The sequence below is a fragment of the Tyto alba genome, unplaced genomic scaffold (assembly GCF_018691265.1).
Source record: "Tyto alba isolate M040663 unplaced genomic scaffold, T.alba_DEE_v4.0 Super-Scaffold_18, whole genome shotgun sequence".
NCBI lineage: Eukaryota > Metazoa > Chordata > Aves > Strigiformes > Tytonidae > Tyto > Tyto alba.
Genome location: NW_024881280.1, coordinates 7725159 through 7749392, shown reverse-complemented (window position 1 = coordinate 7749392; position 24234 = coordinate 7725159). Strand labels below are relative to the sequence as shown.

Below are 24234 nucleotides of genomic sequence, written 5' to 3'. Positions count from 1 at the left end.
ACACTGAAATGCAGCATAAATCAACAGGGTCTCTAAAAAAGTTAATTCTTCCATCAGCAGCAGAGTGGAGGAGTAGTTTCTTTCCTGAGCTGGTAAATTTTCATGGAAATTCTGCTAGACTACAGTAAACAATGACCCCTGAATCCTTTTTCCAGGGAAATTTCAGCAATTTCTTTATCCAAGACCCTGTTGTCTTTTCTGTGCACGAGCATAAAGCCTACGCAAGCCTACAGAGAGCTATTATGACAGCAAGAAACAAAAGGATAGTGAGAAATTTCTTTGTAGTTTTTTTTTTTTCCTAAAAGGCTTTAAGAAAAGAGTACTTAATTGTCAGTCATTGTAATCTACTGTTCTCTTAAAGTCTTTACATCGTTTAGGCTAAATTCTGCCACTCTGGGACATGGGGGCTGAAAACTGATCTGTAACACTGGTTGCCACTGCCCACTCAGTGTCTCACTAACTCCTAGAAGGAACAAGGTTCCTCCAGGAAGTATAGAAAACTATAATTATCAAAAAGTTACTACATGTGTTTCAAAATAATTCTGTAGAGTCATGTGCCCAAAACACCAAAACTCTGAGCAATACCTTGCCTGGCAGTGTCAGCCAACGCAGTGCAACTGAGCAAGCACGCCAGGAGGTGATGGGTGTTGGCCTCCTTCGGGACACAGGAACTGTACCAATAGTGACTGGAAAAATAACACCTTGGAACCCATCAGACCATTAGCTGAAACTGGCTTTTATGAGGAGGCCCTAAGATAACACTAAGCTTCACTAAGCCGGGTATCAGTTATGACTTATCCATGCACAGTATTAGTCATTCTCCAGCAGCTCACCTTTCTGCTGCGATTTCCCTCCCCCCTTCCCTTCCTTCCGCCTTTCTGGGTCACACACCAGCACCCATATTTCTGTCTAAGTGACACAACAAATCCTCACAAGGTCTATAAGATTATTCACAGAGCTGTTGCAAGTATCAGTGCGAGCAGCTGGCAGGGTCGAGTCCTGCAAATAGCATTCCGTTAATATTTGTTCTTTCTAAACTGTGTATGTTTTACAGTTTTATTATTCAGTTTTACTTTTTATAGTATATACATTTACTTAACTCAATGTTTTTAAAACCCTGTGAGTTAATTTTATCTACAAAATCCTTAACTGTATTATTTACCTTAGTTTATTAAAACTGAAATAAATCAACTTGTGAGCCAGTTTGTTTTCTTAAGTCTTTATGCCATTTCACTCAATTATTTGATTCAATTTGGAAAATTAAATTAACATATTCAGATTTGTTCTCCATTTTCAGTATTGTTTGTCACTTTACTTGGTTTTGACCTGACATACTATACCTCCACAGACAAAGAACTGAAGTGTAGGTCCAAAGCTCCTAACTATATTATTTTAATGAACTAATCTTAACCCAAACAAAACTTTGCTTTCTTCTGTCTCAATGCAGTCACTACCTGACATTACCATAAAAAGCTTCCATCAGAAATCATTCTGAGTGGATCACAACCAAGACAACTACTAGCCTAATTTAATTACCCTGTAATTAGATAAGCTTCTCTTTCTTTGTGAATATAATCAATAACTACAGTACTATAAGTACAACCCATAACAAAAAAAAAAAAAAAAACACAAACACAAAACACAAACACTTTAGCAAAGAATCTACCACTTTGTCAAAATCACAATATTCTACCAAGACAAGTTATTATCAGCATAATTTTCCCCCAAACCAATGAGTCTTCCATGGGTTCAAAGGTTATTAGGGATTTCACTTTTTCAAGGGAGTGCAGCTCTGGGACAGCCAACCATACAGTTTCATCCCATGGAGATATCTGGGGATTTGAATGATGTTATATAAAAAAAATAAATTAAAAGATAGTGAGAGTTGCTGAGCAACATGGTATCTTTCCGGTTACAGTCACAGAATTTGCCTACTGAGGGATTATGGTTTTGAGTTCTTTCAGTTTGAGTCTTAATGCACTTGTCTTTGCAGATCTGAAAGTGGCTGGCAGTTGACTTGGTCAGATCCAGATGCTGGAACAGCAGACATTTTTATGCCCAATATAAGCAAATTAGAATTATCCTTGTTTTTTCTTCTAGTAATATATACAGAGACATATACACATACATGCACACTTTTAAAATATCTAAAACATCTAGCAAAAGCTTTTCATTGCAGTTGATCAAAATTCCATGAGTTTTGTTTTGGTGGGTTGGTTTGTTTTTTTTTTTTTAAATTGTCCAGACTATGATAACTCATAGGCTGGGGATCATTGGGTATTTGAAGAAACCTAGAAGACCTAGCAAGGCATTGTACTGCAATGCAGAAAGTGAGGCATACATGTCCTTTTTCCTTTATTTGTTGGGAGAAATATAACTTAAATATCCACAAAGGCTCTGTCTATGGAAGCAAGGTGCAAGATTTGCCCACAGCTAAAACAAAAATGCCCCAAATAACAACAACAAAAAAAAATGTCATATAAGGCACTTACTTTACACTTTCAGCAGGCAGTTTCTGTGCTTTTGCCCCTTAATAAAGGTTTCTGGAATCCTCAAACTAAGGAGATTCTTGCTGCCAAGTCTACTACCCACTTGGCTGAATCAGACATGAATCACAAACCGAGACAAAGATCTCAATGGGTGGGAGGTGAAAGAGCAAGTCAACAAGAAGAATGCTCCCCAAGCAAGCTCTGACAGGAGTATCTGAGCAAACACTCACACAAACCTCTATAACTAAGTTTCTGATCACAACACTTGATTCAGCTCTCAAGACAGGGTGAGGCTGTTACAGCAACTGACTTTTCATCTTCTCTTGTCCCTGGGCAGTAAACAGGTTCCTGATGCACACAAACACTAGCTCTGCACAGTAGTGACTGTTCATTGCTAGACAAAAAGGTATTTAGGGCCTGAACCAAAATGGTGCTCTATGATAACTTACATCAATGGATAGCCCAGCCTAGAGTCGGGAGATTTGAACATCGGCTTTCAAAAGACAGTGCCCTGACCTGACACGCAACAGCATCGATCTTCAGATTGTCAGAGGTACTATGCCATCCAACATCAACTGATAATTTGGCCAAATCACTGCAACTGGCCTTCTGCCAGGGCAGCCGTGTTACTCCAAATGCTGTCGGCTGTCACTCAAGGAATACAATCAGCGTAACCATGTCCCTGATCAGGGAAATCACTGAGCAATCTCCACATGCCTTGGGAGCCCTGACCATCCTTGTATCTGCTTCAGTCCCCAAGGGAACTAACACTCACTGCTTTGTCACACAGCTGCTCTCCCTACAGTATACAAGAACCAGCTGGAGCTGTAACACTGATGATCAACAGCAAGGGAGAACGCACACTCCTGAAGAACAGCAGTCTGCATGCAACACCAGCAACTTCCTGATCAGCACCTCTCATCAGACTGCCAGGCAAACTGTGACTACACCTTCATCTCCCTCCCTCCCTTTCACCATCCAGCCTCCAAACCTTTGAGAAGAAATGGTGCTCAGCCTGTACTTAGCCCCGACGCTTCCGGTTTTGCACTCAAGCATGGGTGAGGGTCACAGCTGCTCAACCAGCATTCGGCAGGTGTATCCTCTGACTGCAGGGTTTTCGTTTCCTGTTTGTACCACACGCACAATGGGCTGGGCTAAATCTTCAGTGTCATGAGAAACACTTCATGCAATAAGCAGAAGCAACGCTGCAAGACAGAAGCCTCAGGTTCCTGTGTTTTCTCCTGTCATGCCTCACCATGCACCGTGTGGCTTTGCTGTCCTTTAGGATACCTGGAAAGCTTGCTGAATATTCACTGTGTCTGGGCTAGAGGAAGAAGTGAAGGAAAGAGAAACGGATGGTCGGTATTGGACTGAATTACTAGGAGCACAAAACCCCACATCCCACTCCACAGTTGGATTCTACTTGTAATTCCAGGAGCAGTCCCTCTTCAAATCAGAGTAAAATGAAGTGTGAAAAAGTGAAAGCATTGCTTGCCTTTCTGCAAACAGCATCAAGAGCCACAGTATGCTGGCTACTCTGCAAGAATCAACGTTGGCTTTTTTTTTCTGATCACTATCAAGTGAAATATCTACAACCTTTATGTCATTCCCAGGCCAAAAGCCAAAATAGTCAAGGAATTAGATGGCTTTAAAGCTGCACTGTCACAAGCGCTTCCTTCACTTTTCTCACAGGTCTGTTGTAGAAGCCAATACTGTTGACTGAAAGACAGATTTTATTTTGATAAGAATCAGCATTTTCCGTTTTAGGGGATACTGAAATGTCTATCTTTGATAGCAGGCATTAAATATGGCCATTATCTCCACCCTCACGGCTTGCACTCTGCTTTGAAAGACACTGGTTCTCCAATATGACAAGAGCTCTGGCACCTGCCCCTACTGAACACAGGAAAACTGAACCATAGAGATTCTGCCCATCCAGGGGTTCTGCCAGAACATCAGTCTTGCTGGAAACCAAAACGTTATTATCCAAGAAGTAAATGGAACGTTCCTCAGTATAGGAAAGTTGACTCACTTTCAGAGCCCAGACTTTTGAGATTTATCCAGGCTGTCCATCACTCAGAACAATTTTGTGGTAAATCAAACATCACTTTAGCAGATGGTGTGGCAGAAGGAAAGATATCTTTCTTAACCTCAAAAACAACTGCAGTTTAAGTCTTCAGAAACTTCCTATGCCACAGTTTGGCAATTTGAGAATCTTCTGCCCATCCTCCAGTTATCCTCTGCCTGTCATGGGTCACTGATTTACATCACCAGCCATGAGAAAGGGCTATCTAGAAAGACAACACTTTTCAGATGAAGAAATTAGCCTAACTTTCTATTAGGTAGGACATGGAATTACCAGTTCCAAACAGGATGAATATTTGGGAATACTTAAAACCCAAACACATCCACGCCTCTCTACATGGAGGCCGATAAATAGGCTTAGCCTGAAACATAAGCACAATTTGTTAAGGCACAAACGTGTCATTTGCAAACTGTGTATGACCTCAAATCCCAGTGTACTACAAATGCCAAGCCATTTACATCAGGTGTAGTCTCTGCATAACATCAAGAGAGACTGTGTTCTGGCACCAAGCCAGGAAATAACTTCAAGAAGCTAATCTCCCCTGAGTGAACTCCAGGCACTTGGGAAGAAAGCTGAGCATGCGCTTCATCTTATTTGCTAAGGCGGTGCAGACTCTTACCTAGACACACAGCTCCACCCTGCCTGCCCAGCTAGGCTCACCACCAGTTTAACACCCCAGTGATTCAGTGGCCACGAGAGACTCTCCAATCTGAACAAATAAAGAGAAATTGAGGAAATTTTAATGCTTATCCTTTATTACACTTCCCCATTTGCCACAAACCACTACCATCAGACAGAAATTGCATAACTGTCTTCTATTAACTGGTCAAAGACTCCTCCCCTCCTACCCCTAGCAACTTGGGTTACTGAACACATGTCGAAAGCTTGCCGTGCTTCCAACGTATCCTCATGTAACGGCCCCAGAAGCTGTACCCTATGTAACTTTGAAATTCTGCCTGAAAGACTGTTGTGTTATAATTCATTTTTTTCCTGTAGGAAAGGATAGGAAGCACGAGGACAGAGTTAAGGTTCTGTCAGAACCTACTGGTTATCTCTGATGATTGTGGTCCATTTTGGCCACTATTCCATGACAAACTGGAGGAAAGTTCAGGGACAAATAACAAACATCGTATCTCTGAGGCTGAAAGAATTGTGTTTGTTTATCCTGAGAGGACCAAGCATGGCAACTGTCTCTTAATACATATCAAGTTTTCATAACTACAAGAACAGTCAATTGTTCTCCGTGTCCACTGGGAGGGACAAGAACAAATGGTTATAATTTGCAACGAAACCAAAACGTTTGGGTGAGATATCAAAAAAGGGCTTTCTATGTTATCAGTGAGTTTTCATACAGTCTTGACAAATGTCTGTAAAATCAGAGTCTAGCTCAGTCACAGGGGACACCTGCCACCAAGACAGAACTGGGCTGATCCCAGTGCAGATGAGTCACAATACTTTTAAAGGAGTTCTAGTCACAAGCACCAAGATGGTTCACCATCAGTGGTCGAAAGATACTTACATCCTGCAGGACAGTGAAGAAAGTTACATGATCCCTTTCTGTGCTTTATTTCTATTTCCTAAGAAGTATTAAAACATTAATTTAAAAAATTAAGCCCCTCTGACCAACACTTGTACGCGAATCAGGATTTCTGAAGTTACTGTACATATGCAAGTACACAGGCACATACATATAAAAAGGTTACTGACATGTATTTATTTTTAGAATGTACTTACTGAAGTTTTTTCTTTCCTACCATGATAATTCAGCTTCTAGCATCTTAAAATGTCGGACACCCATTTGCAAAAGATCTGAGCAAACTCCAGTGCTTCAGTACAAGATCTAGGTCCAGACACATGCCCTTTTTCTGCTCTGGTTCTCTCAGCTGCAGGCTGCAATAGCTCCACTTCAAAACACCAGTGAACAATTTAAGTAATTAACGTTTGTAAAGTAAATTAGAGGCACTCAAATAAGACATTCAAGTACTCAAGTAAGCAGCAATCTAGTGTTAAGTGAAAAAGATTATTAGAGTCTAAAAATATGTCATGTAAAAAACAGATCAGACATACACTGGAAACAGTTTGCCATCTGCTCTTCTTATCTATCACAAGACAAAGTGCAGCGCTGTGTCTCTCCTTTCCTCCTTTGTCTCCTCCAAACTCACATCTCCATTTTCCTCTAAAGAAGCATAAGCAGTTACTGCTTCACCTATCAGGTATGCCACTGTTCAAATACGGCCCACCCATTGCAATGGAATGCAAGTGTCAACATGTGATAGGCACTGCTATTTTTCAGGGTGTGGTATTTACCTAGGGGAAAGCCACATCCTTCAGCAACCACTTTAATAACTATGAGCTTCAACTTAGTAACTGCGAGATTATTCCAAACCACTGTGTTGAAAGGATTTTTTTTTTTTTAATAAAACAAAAACCACACTCCTATTTGGGTTAGCATCAGAACAGAACAAGTGAGGCCAGTGTGTCCCAGACAGGATGGGAGCCCATAAATGGAACATAGCAATGATGGTGAAACCGGGAATCAAATGAAAATAGGGAGCCTTCACCTTCCCCCAAAGGAGTGAGAGGGCCTTCTGGATTTTGAGGTAGTTGTTTGTTTTTGGAGCAAACCTAAGATTAGAGAAACTCTTCCTGCCTCAAGACAGCACAAGGAACTATGTGAGGAATCCAGAGAAAAGATGACTTCTCCCTTGAGCAAAACTACAGGATCAAAAGAGAATTTCTGTTAACAGAACACAAGAAAGGCGAGTTGAATTCCTCCTCCGTATCAGAAGCAGGTAGTCCCAGCAGACAAGGGATTATTCAAGATTTTAATTTCCATAATGTAGCCTTAAGAGAGAGGCAAATTCAGACCTTACATAAGCAGGAGTGACTCAACGAAAGACTGAAACTGAAACAAGGCATCTGCCTTCCTGAAGAGTTGTAGGCGTTTGAACAATAGTGAATGTGTTGTGCAGAGTATGTTTCCTCTGCCCTGAAGGTAAACAAATGTGTTTACAATCAAGATCCTGGAGATCCCACCTTTTTAGAAGCACAAACATCAATTGCCAATTATTAAGATGCAAACCCACCTAAAAATAAAATAAAATAAACACAGTGTAGTTTATATTTAGACCACTTATCTACCAAAACTTCTATTTCATAGTAAAAGAGACCAAAAAAACCCATAAAACTTTTAAAGAATTTCATACTGTTGGCTCCTAGCAACAGAACTGCAAGCCACACTCCCGTAGCCTGCACAGCCACCTACACCAGCCTCCCGAAATACGGAGCAAGCAGCAGCCTCTATGCCAGATTGGACAGAGGTAGCAGAATGTAAGAGTGACCAACACCAATACACCAGGACTGAGCAGACAAAGAGAGACAGACATTTGAAATGTCATTCGCAGGTGGTTTATGGCTTATGCTGCACACAGGGGAACAAGTCATGCAGAGAAATTACTTCACAAGCCAAGACTGATTTTGCTACCCTGTCTGCTCTTTTTCTTGAAGCACGCAATGTAAAAAAAAAAAAAAAAACTGGTGACTTGGCTACATTCATCCTACAGCCATCCCCTGTCCCAGACAGGATTGCTGCCTACGCAAACAGAGGACTGAAAAGGCAGACTGGGATCAAGATACACAACTATGGCAATGGGAGAGGACATATTTCTAGAGATAATGCAGAAAATCCCAATGGATAAAGAGGGATGGAAAAATGATTGTTAGTTTTCTGTCACTCCAGTTTTAATATTGCAACGGGAAACCATGCACAGGACATCAGCCAGTCCTACTGCTGGAAGAAGACATGGTGACTGTTGGTGTAGTGATTAACAAGCACAGGGCAATTAGATAGCACAGGACTTCCTCCCTCCCTGGTCCCATTGCTGAAAGCAGGCAGTCACGTGTTCTCTTCGCTCTTTCTATAAACTTTGGAAAAGCAAGTCATGAAACTCTTACAAAGGCCTGATTAGTGCCCAGATCCATGCAGATCATAAGGCCAGAGATAACTCCAGCAATTCACTTCTTCCTAACATATTTAAAACACGGCTTCAGTGGTTTTTTTCTACTGAATGCCTTTGGTAGTCATGGTGGCATCATGAGTAAGTGATAGGCAAAAGCACTTGGAAGCTAGAAATCTTGACTTTAACATACTCTCATGGGATTTTCAACAGAATAGCAGGATCTGTCCCGAATTGAGTACCTCGGGATTTAACTGCTTACTCCTGCATTAGTACAATGAAGGCAAAAAAGTTCCTTGCCTAAATTCCACAGAGCAAGACAATACAAACTGTATCCAATTATCAGCCAAAATTCTGACACTCTGCATTTTGCACCATGAAAAGTAAAAGCTGGAGCGTAGGAAGGTTTCCTAGTTTCTTCAGATTACTTTCTCCTCTGAACAAAGCTGACCCTTCATGGAACTGGCACCACTGTTCCTGCAGAACGTGCATGGGTGGGAACGGCTGAGAAGAGAGCCCACAGCAAGCAGAGCTTATCGTGATTAGAACATTCAGGTCAAGTGCACTTAGCCAACAACCCACTCAAACCCCGCAAAAGATAACAAACAGCCAATCTGCACGCACAAACACTGTTCACAGATTTTTATCCTTTTTATCACTGCATCACATAAGCATACAGCGATGGAGAAAAACAGAGGCCACCTTTTATGACTTGCTCTACCTCTGCCTCTTTCAGAAGATCAGGGTCTCAAAACCCAAATTTCCTGTACAGCCACTAAAGTACCAATGCACAAGAAGTCCTTCTGTTTCTGGGTGTCTCATCTTCCTGAGAATTGCTCTAAGTTACTCACCTCAAAGAAGGGTAAAAACCGCTTGCTTCAGGCTGAACAATTCAGCTGTTTCCAAGGCTAGAAAAAGCTACATATTGATCCCATCACCAAATTTCTGACGACTTGTCTGAAAAACTTTTTAACTTTGAATTTTGTGGAAGAAGCATGAAATTTGGCAACAAGAGAGTTTTCAAAGAAGCACCAAGACACAAGAAGAGCAGAAGTCAACCTGAACAAAACTAGCAAGCTGTAAGAACTTTGAGTCCATTTGCAGTAGACACTCATTAGTGTTTAAGAGTTACCTTCTGCAGATATTGCTGGGCACAGCACATACAAGGGAGTGATGGAGCTCAGCTGGGAAGGGTGTGTTCAGCCGTTCCACTCTTCAGAGGCAGGAGAGAAGCTCAAGGAGGCTCAGCTGTGCACCCAGGTGTGCCCCATCTCTGCCTGGGCCCCAGAGCCTCTCCCAGCACCACACAGGCCCATTACCTGGGCCTGCCTGTGCTTTGAAAAGGGACACCTCTATCACACATCAGCACCTTCCCCTACCTGAACTTGTTCAGATGCAGAATTACGCTTGCACTGGAACTCTAATAATGTCTTAAATGTAGAACAGAATACTCAGAAGTTAAATTCTCAGAATTTAAGTTTTTGGTGCAAACGTAAGTTACCTTCTTTATGGCAATGCATACCCTTTTCTGCATCCCTTATGATACAGTCTATAGTCTTTAATTATATAATAACATATTGTAGTTCCTATTCATTCAGTGTAAACAAGCAATTCTCAATTCTATAAAAAGCATCTTTTTTTCTTATTCTGTCCTCATTGGCTTTACTGTTTTTACTTCACTTACTGGAAGTCTACTGTAAACATAGTTACTGAGTTGTGTGGTAGTTTTAAGAGAGCCATCACTGCAGTAGTAGAGCACTTTCTAGATTTTAATTAATTTGTTTTCACAATCTCTGTTAGGCAAATTGTTTTATTCATATCTTACAGGGAAAATACTGGAGATAGGCTAATATGAGAAGTACCCACTAATTTTGAAAGTCCAATCTGAGGCGTCCATTTTTGCTTTTCCCAGTACTTAGTGTTATACAATACTGTAGAACAGCTCCCATTAACTTTGGGTGCAGGTACAAATGTTCAGCATTTCTGCTAGTAAAACCCATACTCTCAAGTCAGTCAATAGAAGAATGAGGAAAAATACAATTAGTGGCCATGTCGGAAGTCTGTATAACTAACTTGCCTAGTCTCTCCCAAGGACGCTGTGAAAGGCAAGCAGTTTTCCACATCAGCATTCAGCAGCATTAAATCAGGAAGGCAACCTTTCTCTTCCTGTGACCTGCCTGATTTTCTGCAGACTTATCTACGAAGGAACAGAGGTCCTGCAACACATGGCATCTGCAACTGTAAGTTGTCCTTTGAGTTGGTCAGAAATACAAAACAGCCGCTTATTAGTTGAGAGTTATGCATTCTGTGCATCAAGTACTATGCCTGCTTGTAATTAAAGATTGTAGAATACTAATATGTATACACTGCAGTCACTTTAGTTCTTTTATTTCATGTATTTTCAATGCTTGATTGAGTGATGATTTCTTATTACGGTTGTCTCACGTTCTCCTGATGTGTTTTTTTTTTGAGAATTTATTTTCCTTAATTTTTAAAGCAATAGCCTGCTTGCCCATTAAGTTTTGATCTTCTGTCTAGTCTTTGCCCTTGTATTTCCAGTGATGCTCTCAACCATTCCAAATCACTCCCCTCCTGTTTACCTGTATCTGTCACAACCCTCTTACCTCCTTAGTCCCTCCAAAGTTTTGCTCTTGTCTAGGCTGCATTAGAATCACACAGCTCCCTGCTGTAACGCATCTGCCCATAAGGCTGGTCATTAGAAAGCACAAGAGAAAACAAGTACCTGTGCCACAGGCTCTGGGGATCTTGGAAGATTTTCGGCAGAGGTGGTGACTTCAGAGCACATGAACACATTCTGGTGGTAGAAGGCACTGATGTGTGACAGGGTTGCTTCAGCCTCCCTTCCTTTCCAAAGCACGAGCTGGCCAGGGTAACATGCCTGTGCTGTGCTGGGAGAGGCTCTGGGGCCCAGGCAGAGATGGGCCTCTTATATGGGGCAAACCCAGGTGCACAGCTGAGCCTCTTTAAGCTCGTCTTCTGCCTCTGAAGAGTTCAATGGCTAAACACACCCTTCCCAGCTGAGCTCCATCAATCCCTTGTACGCACTACATACAGACTTTAACAAACACCAGCACCTTAAAGGTGAGAAGTAGAAACACACATTTGATCCAGCTCTCCACCACAGAGAGCAAAGAAAGTAGAGCACAGAAATTACATGCTGTCCACAGCAAATGTCGCTGAGAAGAACCACTGCAGTGTTCTCAACTATACAGAGCTGCTTGAAAATTGCTAAGGCACAAAGCAAGCTGTGTTCTCTCTAGCAGCCCAGAGTAGTGAAGGCAGCTCTGGCTAAGACCAGATCATTTTATGTCAGGATGTGGCAGAGACCAGGGGGAAGAAGCAGCTACACTGAAAGATGATTTCCTACCATCACTGGAAAACAAAGGCATTCTCTTTCTATGCAGAGCTCAGTGTAATTTACCAAGAAATTACCCTGATCCTATCAAAGTTGCATGAAGACTACAGCAGTTTGCACTCTCCTCTGATACATCACACAAACTGTGCCATTGCCACTAGCTTTCTTAAACAGTTCTGCAACATCCCAGTTTCCTGTTAAACAGGTAATCACTTAGTGGACTGATGAATCATACACATTTCAGTGCCAGTTACATGCAGACATAACATGTATCTATACCACTTCTTTATCACCTGTAACCACACCTCTGATATCAATGTGGCTCAAGTATAAATGAGGTCAGAGGGCTGATGCAGAATGGCAGATGTGAAGGTGAGTAAAATAAAGGTGGTATCGGCGGGCTGAGGTAAATAGTTTGAAGAGTTTGTATTCACTGCACCACCTTACTTGGATATTTCAGCTTGTAGATAAGGAGTGTTCCTGGATTCTGGGTTAATGCCAAGCTCCCACAAAGCAGCGTCTGTGTCATACTTGCTATAGTCACCAACTGGCTTGGAGATTCTGTCCTGAGCTCTAAATCTGGATCATGCCAGGCCTATGATAATGCTTCAAATGATTTGCCAATTGGTCTTTGGCTAACTTCTTCCCAAGCTTGCCAAGGAAGAGATGGTTTGGTAACAGGCAATAATAGCCAGGCCTGACGGGTTCAGGGTAGGTTTCTATAGCATTTGTCTTGCACTTCCATGTTTTGGAATGTAAAGGAAAATGTCATCCTTTGTAGGAAGCTTAGCGTTTATCGATACAAAAACCCACCCAAGTGCTGCTAGCTATGTGTTATCACAGAAAGCATTCTCCATTACCGACAGGAATGGATCAGTTAAGCAATAGAGAGAATACATCAATGAGTTTGCTAGTCTGACACTGGATGAACATGTAGCCTCTCCCCCTTTCCTATGGTTTTGCTCAGAATGAGCTAATGGGAACTAACGCGTGCTTTTATTTTTTTTTTCCTATGATATTTTTCCCCAGGTATGCTATGATATGGACAGACAACACCATCTTGCCCAAGTCAGGAGCTTTTTAGAGGAAGAACTGTTGGTAGAGAAGGTTGAGAAGAGCATTTAAAAAATGCAATCTAAACCTACGCTATGCAAGATCCAAATTAACATGGACTGACAAGACAATTCTTTCTGCCTCAGCCCCCTTTCTTTGCAAAAACTACATTGACAGAGAAGTTAAAAGAGACAGACAGTGACTTGACTGCTGCTGTACATAAGACAAGATCACTTTTCCCTTCCAAGATGTGCAAGGATAATATTACTTTTTCTGCCATCACATTTTATAGATAATCACCACAAAATGTAGTATGATGACCTTTAGTTCTCTCAGCCACTGCAAAACAAAACAGCTACCTACCACATAAAAATAATGTGCATCCTCAGCTTCCAGAAATATTAGCTGTATTAAATTACATCACATTGTGAGCATTTAATCAAACTGATTCACTTTAACACATTCCATTGATAATAGACCTTAAATGGGAGTTGAGAAGCTATTTTTGTCTGTTAACCACCACGCATTCAATTAAAAAAATGTTCACCCTCAAACTAGACTAATGGGCTGAGTGTCAGAACCCAAAAATATAAAGACATGCAAAATTTCCAAACTACTGCTTCAGCCACTACCCTTATTCTTTTTGAGACTGGCATGGGGTTTCACAACTAAGTTTTTAGCTCTGCTGAGTTGATGGTAGCTTGAGAAAAATCTGCTTAGGTATGCCCTCTTTAAATATGAGTGCATCACCTGATTATAAGAAGTCGCTGTTACTTCTTTCCAGATGCAGTAAGAATTACAAGAAGGTTTGAACTATAGAGGTGCACATATAAAGAAACTTCTATAGCATACCTAATCCAACAGGTCCAGAAGAAAAATAGAGAGCTCTTCTCAATTTTAAACTGTACACTCAAGCAACATGTCCTTTAACAAACAAAAAGCGAAAACTATCAGAGGGAAACAGATTCAAAAAGAGAAGAATTTTGTAACCTCTAAGTCACCATTTCAGATATATCCAGGTTCAGAAACTCTTAACTGATAGAAAATGTAATTCCCTCTCTCTCAACTGATTTGGTAAGAGCTAACTCATTTCCTACTAGACAAGAATCCACATTACTAATAAACAGTCACCACCAAAACTGATACTGCTCGTGTTTCGATATACTCCACCACTTGAGTGTACAGTGGAGAAGAAACCATCCTCAAACTGAGAGAAGGCTCCTGATTCAGAGTTTTGGCCCAATAATTGTGCAATGTGGGAGTGTGGAACAAACTCTACTGCTGCTCACCTCACAGTTGTTCAGTATATAATAGAAAGATTTCAGTATACAGACTTATTATAAATCAGCACTTTTTAGAACCATGAAATGTATTCCATTAAAAGTAGTTGTTCCATGAGCAATAAACTATGAAGCCTGATTTCTACTTGACTGATATCTACTGTCCTGCACCCTTATCCAAGTACCTATAGCTTGTCGCTGTCCTCCAGCAGCTTGTGCCAAAAAACCTCCAATCCCTGTCACATTTCCACATCCCCCAGAATTTCCTCCATGTCCCTCAACAAGTGCCTTCCACATTCCCTAAGCTCACCAGCTCACAGCACTGCATGCTCCCTCCCATACTTTCTCCTAATTCCCCAGAGGACAGGAGACACTACCTGCTGTGGCTGGCTCAAGCACATAAGCCCTGATTGACCAGCCAGTATGAACATGCCAATTTGCTAGTTAGTAAGCAAAACAGAAGACAACTGTGGAACTCATCGTGCACCCTCTCCCCTAGAGAAGAAAAGATACAGGCTTATGTTGGTTTGCTCTCTTCCACCCAGAAGGTGATCTGTGTGGAACTTTAAAGAGCTCTTGAAGAAACTTTTGAGATGTCTATGCCACTGCCAAATTTGGCTGAAATCTACTGAAGTTGTTAAAATGGAATTGATAGAGTGATTACACAAGCTTTCTTTCCTTTGGAAAGTAGGCTAAAAACCCATTAACAGTCTTACTTATGTCATCCCTTCATTCCCATTCTTCATTTAAAAATAACAATTCTATTCTACTGCATTAGCTTATGTAACCCACCCCTGAGCCAAAGTAGTTGAAACTTTTGGTCTGCATTTATTAAGTGTGTGTGCCTCTCTATGCATTTCTCCATTTTAAGGTGCACAGTATTATGAAAAATAATGGTAAGAAGATCAGTGAAACCAAAGAAGCCTCACTAATGGCGATCCCCCGAAGTTGCTGAACTGGTATCATTGCAAGCAAGATCTGAACTGCTTTTTCTCTAGCAAGCTGTCAGCTGTTCTCATGGTTACAGATCTAGGAATTTGGAATGACAGGTCACAGTTATGAGAACGAGTAGATTTATTTGGCATGTTTCTATCTAGTTAAATAGCATTCTCCTATGAAGAGGACAAGAGGCTGCTGTACACTGTCATGGTGTTTATTCTCTGTGAAGTCTCTGTCCCAACAAAGAAGGTGCTAACCAGACTTACATATTTCTTAAAATTGCTCACTCACAGAACGAAGACAAAAATATATAACTCTTGCACTCTCTCCATTACTATAAATGGACCACTGGTGCTTTCACTGCAAGATGCAACTGTGTATACACACTTCCCAGATGGCGTGAAGCAAGGGTAGAAAAGTACACTTCCCATTTAAATGCAAGAGAAGGCAGGAATGTTAACTGTTGTCATAGGGTAAAAATCAATTTTGTCAATTGGCTATTTAAAAAATAACCAATAACTTTTTACTAAGTTAACTGCCAAGATTTGTTAAGCTCCAGCTATAGCGTTATGCAAATTACATTAGCACAGCTATGCACAATTGGTTTTCACAGAACCACAAGTTCAGCTAACAGGACAGCAGCAGAAGAGGCTTCTCTCACACTTCCAACTCTTCACTGCTGAAGGGGTCTTCCTCCAGGAAAGCCAGGGCAGTCCAGTTTCCAAAGCCCCTGTTAATTGCTGCAAAATGAAATGCAGAACTTGTGCCGAGGAACTGGAACACCACCCACAGAGCTTCTCCAAAAGGTAGGCCTGCCAGGATGTGACCAGCGTTTGTCGCGGCTGAGCCAGGCTGGGACTGTACTGTAACTGTCAGTCACCAGTCCCCAGGTATTTGCTTGCCCCACCCGGGGCCCCGACACTCCAGGGACATGCCCACATACCGAGCTCAGTAAGAAACAAAAACTTAGCCTTGTCATGATGTGCCAACTCATCCAACCCAGAATGCTCTGTGAAACGCTTAACTGAATCACTCGTGCTCTTGAAGAGCTCTCTGTTTGCCTAGTGAGCTGCCAGGGGGGACCGTCCTCCAAGGGGCACAGGCAGGGACAGCGCTCCCAGGCTTAGCATCTCAGGATTTAAGGCCTAATAACTCCACGGTGGCAAGCCCTGTACACAGAGGAAGGGCTCCAGAGTTTCCCGTCTCTCACACGGGCCTGCACAGGTAGCCTGAGAGCCCACAATACTTCAAAGTCCCAACTGCATCTTGATTTCCAGGTCAACACTCAAGAGGCCTCCAGCCAAGAGGTCTGGGAGAGCCTTCTCCAGCTTAGGTCTCAAGTTCCTGGGTCTACAGATGGAAGCCTTGAAGCCCTGATAACAGGAATATTATCAGAACTTCTGCTCCCGCTGTTGAAGACCTGGGCAAGTTTCCAACGTCCCTGGTAGGCACTGGGGAGTCTGGTAAGCTTGACAGTCCGGCAGTCCTCTGAGCACTGGCCCAAGCTTAGTCATAAGGTGCCAGGCTCCAAATTAATTTCTAACATTTCCAAAGAAAAGTCTAAGGAAATTCCAATACAAGGGAAATTTTAAAATGTCACAATTACCCATGAGTTAGAAAACAGCAAGTTTGGCTGACCTCTAATTTCAATTTCCTTCAGAAAAGTCTCTATCCTTTGTGTTCCACTCTGAGAACAGCCCTCCATTCTAACACACACTTATTCATCCTGCCTCAAGATCAATGAGTAGAAAGGACACATCCTGTAAAGTTGAACCCACAGAGGTTCAAAGCACAGGCTCCTTCTCTGACGTTCTACCTGCTCACTGCTTCAGCAAAGAAACAGCGTCTGTAAGGACCGTGACCGGGCAGCCGAGCGCAGGCATTGCTAGTATCACAGTGTTGTCCGGTACTGAAAGAGGTCAAACACAAGAACAAGCCTGTCCTGGTCACCTCCAGGTACCAGCAAGCACCAGCGATGAAGGGCAGCGGGCCTGACCACAGGGAAAACAGCAGATTCCTGGGATTCGAGCTCTCAGTGGGCAATGCAGCAAGGGAGGGAGGGATGAACTCCATGCGCACGCATCATGCAGATGAAAGATTTGGCCCGTTTAATTTATTAAGAAGCGTCATGAAGTTGGCAATACTCAGTTGTGCTGGTTTAGAGTCCTAGGTGCCAGCCCCAGCTCTGGTTTGCCAACTTGCCACAGAAGCGATAATGAGATAAAGAACATCAGTCAGAAGGCAGGCTCTTGGTGGGCAGTTTGTCGCATCTTCCCCTACGCTGCAGGTACAGAAAAGTAACTTAGCCTTTAAAACCCTGGAATATTTACCAGTTGAGTGAATACTTACTTTACCAATGAGACATTAAAAAAACCCTGCAGCTGCACTAAACTTGGAAAACATGAAAAAACTTTTTCAAAAGTTGGATTCTCATAACACTATTAAAGTTCTCAACTTCCCACGCACCTGAACGAACAGGACATTCTCTCGGAGTTTAAAACATTTATAACATCGCTGTTTTTAGTTTATAAAGTCACTGTTAAAGACAACCTTTTTTACTTTCAAAATTTTATTTTCTTGTAATTAAAAGGTGACAAAAGCCTTTTTCAATTTTGCAGTGCCTAGAAACTTCAAGTAATTTATAAGAAAGGAATACCACTCCCATCCACTTACACTGTATGTTTTAGATACACGTGTCAGGCTACAGGGAAGGATACAGCTCTAATTAATGATTTCGGACTCAATCTTGCATACAATACCAATTACTTCAGAGATGTATTAGCAAAACCTTAGAGGTAGCAAGACTTCTCGCCTGAAGAATCAGTTTTACTTCAGTCCATATTCACAGACAAGTTAACCAGATGACATAATGCCATCTCAGAGTTCTCTGTGTTGCTGAAGTGTTAGCACTAAATTCTTGTTCCCTATTAACCACGCACACAGCCCACTGCAATAGCAGGGATATTGAGTCAAATGATCCTATAGTGCTTTTCCATCTCTAATTTCTATTATTCTGCTACTTTCACAAAATCCCCACTAGCATAGCATATATTTTAGAAAAGAAAGCAAAACAGCAGAAACTGGTGCGTAGGGGAAACAACTACTATCTCAGGATCAAAAGTACAAATTAAATAGTATTATTATTGGTTTCTTGACATGCAATATGACAAAGTACAAAACGTTTTGGTTTTGGTTTGTTTTTTTTTTTTTTTTCTGTTCTAAAACCAGGCCACAAGTCGATGCAAACAAAACTGATACTGTACACAGCATTCTAGCTCCTGTACTATGTGTCCTCTAAAGTAGTAAACCCACAATTACCATGAGAAAAGTCCAGCTGGAGGTATCACCTACAAGTTGCATTACTTCTTGCTCATACATTTTTTCAAAACATATGTTCTGCTTGAAAACAATTCAGTGCCTTTGAGCTGGCAGCAGAACAACAATTTAAGTTGTGGTCTCAATAAGGGTAGAAGGGGCAATTTGCTAAAGCAACATATTTCAGTTACAAAACCCCAAGAAGCATACTATAAGGAGTCACGTACATAGATATTAAAGATCATGACAAAGCATCTAACTATATGCCTTTAAAAGTGCACCTCATGGATGAAAGCTGCCAAATTACAGAGGGGATTTACTGAGAAGAATGTGTTACTGCCAGAATGGACAAAAGCATGCATTCTACCCATTCCAAGCTCCTCCCCAACTCCTGTCATGCTCACAGCAAGAAGCAGATCAAAAAATGACAACCACAGACTCCAGGATTGGAAGAGACAAAAAATACCTGCTGGTAAATGCCTGGAAAAATTTTATTTTGAAGATCTGATACAGGAGACTGGAGAAACAAAAAAAAAAAAAAAAAAAAAACAAACTTACGCACAAAATAGGTCCCCCCATATTCTTGAGACATCAAGCACAATTTCACAGCAGAAAGGAAACAGCGCGCACCTGGCCGAGTTTTACAAGAGCCAACGTGCAGCAGCAGCGTTTTTCAAACAGGCGCAGCAGCCTGTATACCGTCCCGCACCGCTGCTGGCCCCACGGCAGGAGTTTCCCGGAGTTTGCGCGGAGCCGGGTCACGGCAACCTCACTCCAAACGGGAGCGCCAGGGGACCCCGAGGCAGCCGGGGGGGCACCCAGCGCTCCCCCATCCCCCTCCCCCCGCGTCCCCCCTACCTGGTTGGTGTCCTCGCCGTGCTCCAGCTGCACGATGCCCTGGCTCCTGCCCTCCGTGTCGCTCAGCACGTCGTCCTCCGAGTCTTCCAGGAGGGACGAGGAGCCGGTGGAGGAGAGCGAGGAGGTGGAAAGCCTGCGGGACTGCAGATGCAGCGAGCTGCCCGTCCTCAGCCAGCCGCTCTCCGGGGCCGGCGGTTGCGCCTGGGGGCTGCCCTGCGCCTCCTCGTTCTCCTCGGCGGTGACGGTGAGGCGGGGGATGACGGGCGGCAGCACCCCGTTGGGGGGCCGGCAGCCCCGCTTCGCCGGGTCGGGCAGCTGCCGGGCGGCGGCGGCGGCGACGGCGGCGCAGCGAGCCTCGAAGAGGGAGCGGAGCTCCCCCACGCTCAGCCGCTTGGCCCGGCTGAGGTCCGGGCTGCTGTGCAGCCCGGCGCGGGGCTCCATGGCGCGGTCGGCGCCGGGCGCCTGCCGGGGAGCGCCCCAGGGCCGGCGGCCGGGGGCATGCATGGGGGAGCGCCGCGCCGCCGCCGCTGTCGGCGGCGAAACTTCTTTGTGGCTCAGTCTCCGGCCGCTGGCCGCAGCCCGGCGGCGAGGCTCATCTCCAGCCCGCCCTCCGCGGGAAGCTCTGACTCACCTGCGGCCACGGCCGCCGGCGGCTACCGTGCCCGCTGACCCGGCGCCAGGGCCATGGGGGCGCGCTGAGCCCGCCCGCCCCGCTCCGCCCCGGCGCTGAGGGGAGGAGCGCGCGCCGCCGCGGGGAGCCCCAGCCCCTTCCCCGCCGCTTTCTCCTCCGCCCGTTTTAGTTTCGCTTTCCCTGAGGCGGCCCCCGGGGAGCGGCCTCGGGGTGTCCCGGCGGGACTCCGGCTCCGCTCCGCGCCCCTCACCGCCGCCTCCCGCCTTACCTCCAACGGCCGCCGCCTCGCGCCGCCGAACGGCCGCCCGGGCACGGCGGCTGCGCAGCGCGGGAGCGCCCCGGCCGCGCGCGGGCCGTGAGGGGCGGCGCGGACCAACCCAGCTCGGCGCGGGCGGGGGGGGGGGGGGGGTAAAGCGGCTTGGGACGCCCTCCTGGGATTTTCACCCCTCTGCCTCAGGGCTCCCCGCGGCGGGCTGGGGTCCGTGTGTGATCTGTTCCCTCCTCGTCCCGCCTCGGCGGGCGCTGCCCGGTCCCGGTGGCCGGGCTGCCACGGCGGGGACCTCGGCGCACCCCGTCACCCCCCCTCCCCCGGGGGGGACTGGCACTGGCTGGTTGTGGGTGAGCGACCCTCTGAGTGAGGCAGCCCCCCCCCCCCCCCCCCCCGTGCTGTGAGGGGCCCGCGGAGTCAGCCCCACCGCGCGGTGCGTGGGCCGCGCTCCGCGGCGGGCGGCTGTGGGGGGGTGGGGGTTCCCGCCGGCGGCGGGGGTCAGGTTTCACGTCTCGCGTGGAACATCCTCCGGCGGTTTGCGACCAGGCTCGCCTGACTGGGGCGGAGGCTGCAGGGCACAGCCCTCCGCCTGCGAAACCCGAATTTTCCGCCCGTCAGCGCTTTACCTGCTGAGCTGTGCTTAATCAGTGTTCCCTTAAGCCCCGGGTTGCTGAGATACCCCAGCCCCCTTCACGGAATGGATTTACAGCAAATAACACCCCCCGCCTCGGTGCTCCCTGCCTGCTTAACTCCCACTCTTCACCTAAAATGCAACCCAAGCTGGGCTGCAGCGTGTGCTGTAACCGTAGCTACTGAGACCTTTGGAACAGGAAAGGCGTCCTACCGTAGGGTTACATCAGCTGAGATGCTTAGTAAATTAATAATTTTGGAACCGAATGCTGAAGTCTTCAACTTAGTTTTTGCTCATTTATCTCATTGTTTCCTTGTACTCTCCCATCTGTCTCTCGCCATCTGTTGTCTCCTGCCGGGGACTTGGGCTGTGAGCTCCTTGCAACAGGGACCGTGCTCGCCCAGCACGGAACGCGGTGCAGGCCCAGCCGCGGCTGCGACTCCTCGGCCCTCAGATACTTTCGATAATTGGTTAACCTGCCTCGATTCGTTCACATTATTCGTTTGCAGTGGACTGTTGTACAGCCCAATCTAGCAGGCAGTCGTTGAAAAAGCCTGTTTCGACAGGCACCGCACGACATGCCTTCTGAGGCAACTGCCGTGCCGCACACAGAGCCCACAGCTTGCAAATGCCCGGGAGCAGACAGAAAGGCAGCCGGGGAACTTCATAAATAAAAATTCAGGCGTTTTCAGATGCTTTTCTAGAATTAGGTGGTGCCTAGCCAGGAATTTGGATAGTCTGAATTTCCAGCTTAAATGGCCAAGTCTTGTGGTGGATTTAGACCTTTGTGTAGAAGGAGTTGTGGGAGTTCTCCCGAGGAGCTGCCAAGGTGGATGTGGCGGGTGAGGCAGAGGTGACAGCTACCGCCAAATTATGTAAAGGCACTAGCAGCAAAGTGCAGAAGAAGGTGGATGGCAGTGCAGCTTTTCACCAACAGAGAGAAAACCAAGGGAGGGTATTCCTTCATGGTAGACCGTAAGACTGAAAGAAGATACAGTCACCGCTTTTATTGTTAACTTTGTAATTAGTTTCAGATTTTATAGTGCAGAAAGGCAGTGTCAAAACATGAAGACTGATTAGGCCTAATATATACCTAAAGTCATAACAGTTTCATCAAAAGCATGATTTTGTAATTGATGGTTTTATAAGAAGATTCAGAATGATAAATTTATAGTTAGAGCAGAAAACGCAGAGGCCAGTTTTAAATGGGTATCCAAGATGGCACACACACAGTTTGGATCTGTTTAGCTGATCTGTGTAGCTGTGGTGGCTTCCGTCTGCAGACAAGCAAGACAGAAAGAGAGTTTATTCACGGAAGAGAGGTTAAGTGCGAGCTTTGACAGGCCAAACGGGAACTCTTCAGGGAGCCTTGCTGCACATGGAAGGACAGTTGGGTTTCTAGCCTCTTTTAGCCGTTGCTCTGCTGATTCTGCAATTACAGGATTATGTGTGGTCTATGATTAGGAAACCTTATTTAAAAGATTTCCTTATTTAGGAAACCTTAACCTTAGCAGTTGTTCTGAGACCACCAATTCACTCCACAAAAGGCTAAGATTACTTAATAGCTCGGTTATAATTTTAAAGGTTTTAATTGCAACTAGTGGAGATAGAAACAAAATATATGCAATACATTTAATAAATGAATACAGGCATAAAAATAGAAAAATGTCATTTTAGTAATATCAGTTAGTGGTGATTGGTTGGATAAGATTAGACACTTTTAGCTGACTGCTTTTTTATCATATCAGTTTTAGAGAGCTACTGATGTCTGACATTTGTGTAAGATTTAACTCAGAGTCTTTCAACCCTACTAAGAGAATAAAGAGATTCCTCAGTCCATTGGGTAACACCACTTTAACTTGTAAGTGTACAACTGTTTTAATAAAAGGAGTGGTGCTCATCTCCCAGCGAAGTGGTAATGACTTGTACTTTCCACTTGTGAAATCCTGCATATTAATGGTGCTTGGCAAGAGCTGGATCTGATAAGATACAGATATGTGTGTCCCTATTTTACAGATGAGTAAACTGATGTACAGACAGCACACGAGTTGACTACAGACATGCAGTGAGTCAGGGGCAGAAATGGCTGCTTCAGATTTGCTCCCTGCCACTGTAACCACCAGATCACGTTCCCATCTCCAGGGGTGAAGAGTTTTGTTTATCGCAGTCATTCTGATTCATATCAGTAATCGCTTCTCACTGCTGGAGTTTCACATTTCACACACTCCTGCTACAAAAAGAACTTTCTGCCTTTATTTATATTAGAAAAAGAAAAAAAAAAAAAAAAAAAAGAGGACTATTTAATTCCCATGAAATCCCTTTCTAAACATAGTTATCATTAACATATTGTTTATTTTTACTTCCTTTCAGTTTGCATTCCCATTGGGTGTCTAAGTCTTGACAATACGATGGCAAAGAAGATGCTATGGACACTTCTAACAAACATGAAAGATTTCACATAGAAAACAGTTTAAATAGGACCTAGAGGGGAGCCTTGGGTTTAACTTGGCCTTCTTAGCACATACAAAATACTCAGTTGCCCACATGAGACTTCTCAAAGGGCTTAGGGCGTGACAGCTGAGAAAACCATGTCCTTCAATTCCAACCTGAGCATGACCCAAGAAAAGCTGAAAAGTAATTGAGAGTTGCGATTCACCTGTCTCTCTTGGATGCAGGAGATAGAAGCAAGATAACGTTTCTAAGTGGCTATAGTATCTCTTTCAGGATATAACTGGAGGAGAGAAAAAAGATGGGTGCGTTTTCATCTAGGAAGGCCCTTTTTCAGAGCTTGAAGACATGGGCCTGAAAGCTGGTGGGTCCTCAGGGAGATCCCACCTCGCCCCAGGCCTGTCATGGCTGAGGCTGAGGTTCCCCCTGGTGTCTGAAATGAAGATCCCGGCTCCACCCAGAAAACAAAAAAGACAGGCGAGGGGTGAGCTGACTTCCCGGCAGGAGCAGCTCTGCGGCAAGATGGTGCTTCTCCTCCCAGAGAAGGTGGGAGTGGAGCAGGTCGTGGGCTGGTGTAGCTGGCGGGGCAGGCAGCCTCACTGGCCAGCCACCAACTACAAACCAGCCGGGCACCCACCTGGGCACTTGGGTTGCTCTTTCTTTGCTGCTCACTAGATTAAGTGAGCAAGTTAGTGCCTGTTAGAGTCACATCCTCTTTTTCGGTCATAGAGCATAACCAGATCAAATTATCCAGGTGTATAGCTACTGCATGCAAGAGGAGAATGAGACTCCAAACCCAGGTTATATGTTGGGTTATATGCAATTGCTGCAATAAATGGGAGCTCTTTAGTTTTCAGATTAATTTTTTGTAGGTTCTTTGCCAATTTTCTCTGTGCAAGACTTG

General features: G+C 44.5%; 1 protein-coding gene across 1 annotated transcript in view; it reads right to left on the bottom strand.

Annotated features, from left to right (window-relative positions):
• ITPKA (inositol-trisphosphate 3-kinase A) overlaps positions 1-20245 on the bottom strand; it is a 40111-nt gene extending 19866 nt beyond the window's left edge. Inside the window, exon 1 of the mRNA XM_042790870.1 lies at positions 19353-20245. Coding sequence (XP_042646804.1) covers positions 19353-19856 — 504 coding nt within the window. The 5' untranslated portion in view covers positions 19857-20245. The remainder of the gene's footprint in view (positions 1-19352) is intronic.
• Positions 20246-24234: the final 3989 nt, after the last annotated feature.